The sequence below is a fragment of the Gymnoscopelus braueri genome (genome assembly GCF_963280865.1).
Source record: "Gymnoscopelus braueri genome assembly, chromosome: 22".
Classification (NCBI taxonomy): domain Eukaryota; kingdom Metazoa; phylum Chordata; class Actinopteri; order Myctophiformes; family Myctophidae; genus Gymnoscopelus; species Gymnoscopelus braueri.
Window position 1 is genome coordinate 41,116,301 of NC_137624.1, and position 7,500 is coordinate 41,123,800.

Below are 7,500 nucleotides of genomic sequence, written 5' to 3' on the forward strand. Positions count from 1 at the left end.
GGTCTAAATGGGTTAAAAAAAAGAAATACACATAAATATATAAATAAACATTTTTGAAAATATTTGCCAGATTTTTTTTATATTTGACTGTGGTAATAAAAAAAACAGGACTTGCGGTCACAGGGGAGATTTCATTTTTTTCATCCAGCTGATCACTGCCCAGTGCCCACAGAAAAGCAGTTAGGAGGTTTTGCTCAGGGACACTCTGCTGGCCTGGAATGGAATTGAACCTGGGACAACCATGGCCTCAGGCTCACCCAGGCAGGATCATTAACCCAACAATTATTTCTGACAAGAAAACACGTGTCTACAACATGTGTGTCACATGTAGATGGACGGCCGCGTGTTGGGAGCAGAATCAGAATCTGCTGTATTGTCACATGTATTGAGACAACAAGTGGGTAAAACTTATATTTTTGGTACAAATTCCATCGTTTGTAGTTTTCAGGAAAGTGGGAGGAGAATAGAGATAGAAAGAACAGCAAGAAAAACAGGGTAGAAAACAGCTCACACAGTGCAAAGTTCCTAGTAGAGTGAAGAAATAAAAGAAATATACATAATAGTCTACATGTAGTCATGAGAAAGGCATTGAAATGAGGCAGTTATGAGATGCACTCAGAAATTATTTAAAATGTTATTATTCTGCAAAGAAAAACATGTTTAGATATGCTAATAACCCCAAGCTTCCACCATGTAATCATAACAAAGCACAGCAGACAAAGAACAGTGTTTTCCTTCATCAAGAGCTTGATTTGTTTCGTTTTTTAATCAATGATTTGTGTTTGGTGGCTTATTCTTATGCAATAAATGCAGCTTATTGACTTTCCTTGCGGTCACTTTGTTTTAATTATGGGAAATGCGGAGTGCACAAAAATGCAAATGTCAAATCTAAAATGCAGACAGTGTGGTGTGCCCCCTCCGACCGAGAGAGTCTGCCAGTGTGCCAGTGTGCCAGCGTGCCAGTCTGCAGGCTGTGTGTGTTCAGAGGGTTTTCAGGACACACACACACACACACACATACCAGGGCAGAAAAACAATTCCAGGAGAAACACATGCACACGCACGTGCCTTTTCCCAAAAGAAAGTGGGCAACAGGCACAATGGGCAACAACATGTGTGGAAAGAATTCCAGTAAACTCTTAGTTACTTCAGTATGCTGCCAAGGGCTGATTGGGCCTAAAACTGGGCTCCAGTCTGTAATATGACACCATATGGTAACCAGAAAACTCGCCCCAAAGCACGCTCGCCCCCCATTTTTTTTCGCGGACCAGCGGTTCTTGTATTCTTGTATTTGTTTTGCTGAGGGTAAGGTCAGAAATAAGTTTAGGGTTATCCATAGTTTTACAATGGTTAAGTTTAGGAATAAGGTTAGGTTTTTTTTACTGAAGTTACGTTTAGGAATGCCAGGTGAATACCGCCGGATTTGCCCCGGGGCGACTGTGTTTTGGGGAGAGCGTTTTGGTATTCCACCACAGTGGTAGATTCCAGCTGGATTCTACACAGTTTTTAATTCCCAGAATTCCACACGGTGACATCGGATCCATGCAGGCCAGAGCAGGTAGGCTTGATTCAACATGAGCCCACCTCAATACAATAACACTGTCCCTCCCCTCCCCCAACATACACACACAATCTCTCTCTCTCTCTCTCTCTCTCTCTCTCTCTCTCTCTCTCTCTCTCTCTCTCTCTCTCTCTCTCATTCAACAAGCTTTATTGACATGACATTTGACATGTGTTGCCAAAGCACAATTACAAAGAGAGAAAGTCTGTCTGTCTGTCTGTCTGTCTGTCTGTCTGTCTGTCTGTCTGTCTGTCTGTCTGTCTGTCTGTCTCTCTTAACTGTACTCATGTCTGTCTCTCACAAGGGAATTCAAACTTTAAACTGTCCTTAAATAGTCACTTCAGTGAATATATTTTTGTCCAAAAAGACCAGAGTCCCCTCAGGGCTCTATTCTACCGTAGGTCCGCTAGCATTTCCCTCTGCATCAAATCTCTTCGCAGAAAATAACAGATCTATAAGCTCATTACATTACAAGCGTTGTGAGCTTATAGATCGGCTATTTTCCGCGAATGGTTGCCCCCAGAATAGGTGGCTATGGTTCAAATGGTGAACATGATATGTTGCAGGTCTACTTTAAAGCTGCAACTTTCCTCTTCAACCCCGGATTTGAACCCGGTTTCCTGCACAAGTGCTGACATTTCTTGATTGAGCTAATAGAGCCTGCCTGCTTGCTCAGGGGATAAACTCTTGACCATTAGGTAAAAATGTGTGTCTAGGTGAGACCTTTGACACGATCTAAAATGTCTCAATAGAAGAGCAGGATACCATATACAACCACCCCAACTGTATTAGTTATATTGCATTAACATACTCTACCATACAGATTGCATACCGTAACTTATATTGTATTAACATACTCTACCATACAGATTGGACAAAATTACATTTTATTAATTAAAAATAAGTTACATACTAGTGCCGCTTTAAGCGTCGTTCAGAAGAGGGAATGAATGTTTTTCCCACAGGATGTCAGCTGTATTTTGAACTGTGATTGTTATCTGGAAGTGATTATTGCATAATTTGTCTCATTCCAGCCAACTTTCCATGCCTATTGTCAGACATTAACCATCCAAAGACCCGGCCTTGGTAAAAGACTACACCCAAGTGGTGGAAAGTAACCAAGTACATGTACTTGAGTAATGTACTTAAATGCAATTTTGAGTTACTTTACTTGAGTATTTCCCATTTTCTGCTACTTTATACTTCTACTCCACTACATTTTGAAGATTTTATTTGATACCTCTAGCTACTTTGCTGATAGCCTACATTAACCATAAGATAATCACCAAATACATTAGGCAGCAGCAGTATATGAAGTAGTTAAACAACTTTAATGAGATATTAATGCATCAATAATTACAATACAGTTAATTAAGTCATATTTATTATTCTGAAATAAATGGGCCATTCTGCACTAAGATTATTAATACCAAACATATCATTAAGTGATATATGATGATGTATTATTATACTATAGGTTAATCTACCCTGCAGCACATAAAGTCATTAAAGTAATTATCACCCAGCTGCAACATTAAAGAGATTAACATATTTCACATTACAATCCAGTAGTGTGATTATGATTGTGAAATGGACCATTCTGCATAATCAGTACTTTTACATTTGGTAGGCTACCGTAAGTATATTTTGATGCCAATATTTTTGTTTCACTCAAGCAAGATTTTGAATTCAGCACTTTTACGTGTAAGTGTAACAGAGTATTTCTGCATTATGGAATTGCTCAATTGCTGACTACTTTACTAAGTAAAAAAAAAAACACATCTGAATTCTTATTTCAACCACGCACTGTCCATTTGTAACTCTGAGAGTGTACAAATGTAACCAAATGGACCCTTCATGGGTCCATTTGGTTTCATTTGTACACTCTCAGAGTTAACAGTCCTGCAGTGTTCGCTGCACTCCCCCTTATTTCAGTGTTCCCGGCCTGTTTAAAATAACATAAAACACACAAATCATAATTCTCTTCATCCAGTGGTCAACAGGAGTCTCTGCGGTGAATATGTAAAGAACAGACACTGAACATTATGGAGCGTGCGTGCGTGCGTGCGTGCGTGCGTGCGTGCGTGCGTGCGTGCGTGCGTGCGTGCGTGTGGGTGGGTGGGTGTGTGTTTATGTACAATCAGGTTGCAGAGTGCCTCATGTTCAGTATCATGGTCAGCATGTCGCAGTATCATGCCAGTATCATGTCAGTAACATGGTCAGTATGTCAGTGTCATGCCAGTATCATGTCAGTATGTCAGTATCATGTCAGTATCATGGTCAGGATCATGGTCAGTATCATGGTCAGTAACATGGTCAGTATCATTATCGAAATCATGGTCAGTATCATATCAGTAACATGGTCAGTATCATGATAGGAATCATGGTCAGTATCATATCAGTAACATGGTCAGTAACATGGTCAGTATCATTATCGAAATCATGGTCAGTATCATGGTCAGTAACATGGTCAGTAACATGGTCAGTATCATTATCGAAATCATGGTCAATATCATGGTCAGTAACATGGTCAGTATCATGGTCAGTAATAGCTGTAGAATATACAACCCTTGTGTGTGCGTGCGTGCGTGCGTGTGTGTGTGTGCGTGCGTGCGTGCGTGTGTGTGTGCGTGTGCATTCATTTCCTTTGGCGGTCATTTTTGACCGGTAACAAAGTATAAACGACTGAAAGTTCAATGAACATGGTCATCACTATTTTGTATATGTTCACAACACATGCCTAACTGGGGAGGGGATCATAAAGTCAATGCACCCAGTGATCAGATGAAAAACACAAAAGTTTTGATTCAGGAAAGTTGGAAATCGGACACTGCAGGAGGGTTAAATGGACACATTGGTTACATTTGTTCTCAGGGTTAAATTAACACGTTAATGGTTACATAGTCAGTGCACACTCTCAGAGAGTTAAATGAACACTAGAGAAGCGAAATAGTAAAAGATTCTCACCAGTTGCTGTTTTTTCCTCCTGCCCACCTGTGATGTCCGAACCCTGGATGCTGCCTCCTCCTCCTCCTCCTCCTCCTCCTCCTCCTCCTCGTCCAGCGGGTCGTGCAGGCTCGCCGATCCGACTGAGGCGCTCTTATGGTGGGACTGGGACCCTGGTCTGTCCGGGGGTCTGGGACTGCCTCTGCTGCCCGGCGGCACGGCGGCACACTGCTGCCCGGCAACAGCTGCCTTCTGCGGCTTCTCCTCCTCCTCCTCCTCCTCCTCCTCCTCCTCCTCCTCCTCCTTACTTCAAAAATGTTAATGAAGTCCATGATCATAACACCAGAGGCAGCTCCACTGATCATGTTCAACCCAGATTTGGCTCAACTAAGGGTATGAACTCATTCTCATGCTATTCATCAAAAATGTGGAATGCCCTACCAAAAGGAGTAAAGGAGTGTAAAACCCTACTCACTTTCAAAACTGCCCTAAAGATACACCTTCAGGAGGCTGCAATTCGAAAATGGCCCCTGTCTAAGTCTTAACCTACCCCTCCCTACCCCCCCCCCCCCCCTCTTTCATTTTCCTCTTTTGTATATATATATATATATTTTTTTCTCTCGTCATACCAGTAACCTGAAAGCTGATTGTATGACATTCTGTATAGTAGTGTGTATATCTGCCTGCCTCTTATATTTCATCATGATTTGTGTGCATGGGGTCCTCATCTTAAACAAGCGTAATGCTTAATGAGGGTTTCCAGTTTAGTAGACCTTGTATTGTGAATTTGTACTTCCATGTACTGTTATGTACTGTCATGTACTATTCTCATGTCTTTCTAAATAAACTACATCAATCAATCAAAACTCCTCCTCCCCGCCGCTCCTCCGGACACCACGGCCCGGCGTGGACAGGAGGAGGCGCTCCTCCTCCGCTTTGGCGCAGAGGAGGAGAGGAGGTGGTGATACTGACAACAACGACTCCTTCTGCTGCACAATGTCCATTAGATCCACCGAAGAGGAGGACGAGGAGGAGGAGGAGGAGGAGAGATGCAGGAGGTTGGGTTGAGACACAGATATCGCCTTGTCCCAGATGTTATTGCGCTTTCTTTTCTTCCTTTTGAAAATCCACATGATGATCGATGATCGATATATATCAGACAGTGATGATGATCGATATATAGTCTCTTTTTTAAATCGCCAGCAGACAGTATTATTACTGTTGTGGGTCTGCAGAGTGCAGAGGGTCTGCAGAGAGCAGACACACAGAGCCTACAGTAGCCTAGTCAGTCTCTAGGCTGCTTTTCGCTTGAGAAATGTGTTTCCCAATGTTTGTGGTGACTGACTGGTGGGACGAGCTTGGAAGTCAGTCTGGTGGTGGTTACACTTCGTCGCACGACGGTGTCGCGCAGGGAGAAAAAACACATCTGTTCTGTGTCACACACACACACACACACACACACACACACACACACACACACACACACACACACACACACACGCACACGACGAGGCTCTGATTTAGTGGGAAAGTTTTGTTTGGGCTAAACAAGAAATGAGAAAGGCATATATTGGATATGGGCACAGTTAAATAGAAAAAGTATAATATAATAAGAAACATAGGCTACAACAATAATGATAATAATAATTTATTTAGATAGCACTTTTCAAAAAAAAGTTTACAAAGTGTTTCACAGACACAATTCACAAACAGTGATAAAAGTGCTATGCAAATAAAGTGTTGAAAAAAACAACAACAGGCAGTTCAATTACAACAGAAACAACATCAAAGAGGCAATAAAATATAGTAAAGAGCAGAGTCTAGTTGTCCTCTAGAGTCTATAGAAATTAGTCTTTAAAAGAGTTTTAAAAGTGACCACTGAGGTAAAAACTGAATCCATTCTTTGGGTCCAAAATGAACCTCAGTATTAGGCCAAAGACTTTATGGTCAAAGTGGGAGACAATGAAAAGAATAAATTACATACCTGGGTTGTATTTTAGAGAACAAGCTTTCCAGTGAAAAAATTGCAACAAAAATAGCCTAATCAAGAAAGTCAACCAAAGAACAAGATTTTTGGGCAGGATCTCTTCACTGGTCGGTAGGAATGCACTGAGAACACTAGCTGGAGCACTCATCCTATGTCATTTTGACTATGCATGCGCCTACTAGGCTACAATAGCACCTCAAAGGCACTAAACACAAAACTTCAGACCTCTCAAAACAAACTTAACCAGGTTACTAAACCTCACACCTGGGACTCACCTAACCCCTGCTCATTAGGATGGGATGGCTCAGGGTAGAGGACAGACCAGCAACGTGCAATGGGCCTGGTCTTCAAGATACTCAAGGGATCAGTGTACAAGCATGTACCTATATAGACAAGTCTTAAGCTTGACACCTAAATGACCCCCCCCCCCCCCTATACTTTTATTGCGTTATTGTGTTATCCTTTTAGCATCACTGTAAAATCGTACCACTGTACTATTTGCCAGAGGTGGACGAAGTACTCGACCCCAGTAAGAGTACAGATACTCCTTGGTCAAATTCACTCCATTATAAGTAAAAGTAGCTCAGTCAAAATGTTACTCAAGTAAGAGTAAAAAAGTAATTGTTTTTAAATATACTCAAATATTCCAAAGTACATGCGTTGAAAAATAATTAAAGTACAAGTAAAAGTAAAAGTAGAAGTACATTTCTTAATTTTGATATCAATGAATTGCTGTAATGTTTTCACAATGAATTTATAGGACCTTGTAACTCTTGTTTCAGAGAAGTACTGTAACTCTCTGAAACCACCTCCTGCACATGCATGCACTGATGTGCTTGCTTGTAGATGTTATACAAAGCCTTCAGAAACACCTATAAAAACATAGAAATGACTGAGGAACCAGAACTAAATACTTTTACTCCTATACACCCATACAAGATGTAACAAAGAGGCGAGCGGAGGGGGAAGCCAGAAACACGGCTAGTGTGAGAGAAGAAGTTAGGCC

At 41.4% G+C, this 7,500-nt stretch overlaps 1 protein-coding gene across 6 annotated transcripts in view; it reads right to left on the reverse strand.

The window, feature by feature from the left end:
* Nucleotides 1-5,765, reverse strand: part of LOC308078121 (multiple C2 and transmembrane domain-containing protein 1-like) — a 47,353-nt gene extending 41,588 nt beyond the window's left edge. For 4 of the 6 annotated variants that reach the window (XM_080419212.1, XM_080419211.1, XM_080419208.1 and 1 more), the window contains exons 1-2: nucleotides 5,401-5,764; nucleotides 4,529-4,810 (exon numbers count right to left, since the gene is read on the reverse strand). In XM_080419212.1, the coding sequence (XP_080275338.1) occupies nucleotides 4,529-4,810; nucleotides 5,401-5,640 (522 nt within the window). In that variant the 5' untranslated portion in view covers nucleotides 5,641-5,764. Of the gene's footprint in view, nucleotides 1-4,528; nucleotides 4,811-5,400 lie in introns of all 6 variants that reach the window. The other 2 variants (XM_080419210.1, XM_080419213.1) reach the window with 2 other exon arrangements.
* Between the last annotated feature and the right edge of the window lie 1,735 nt (nucleotides 5,766-7,500).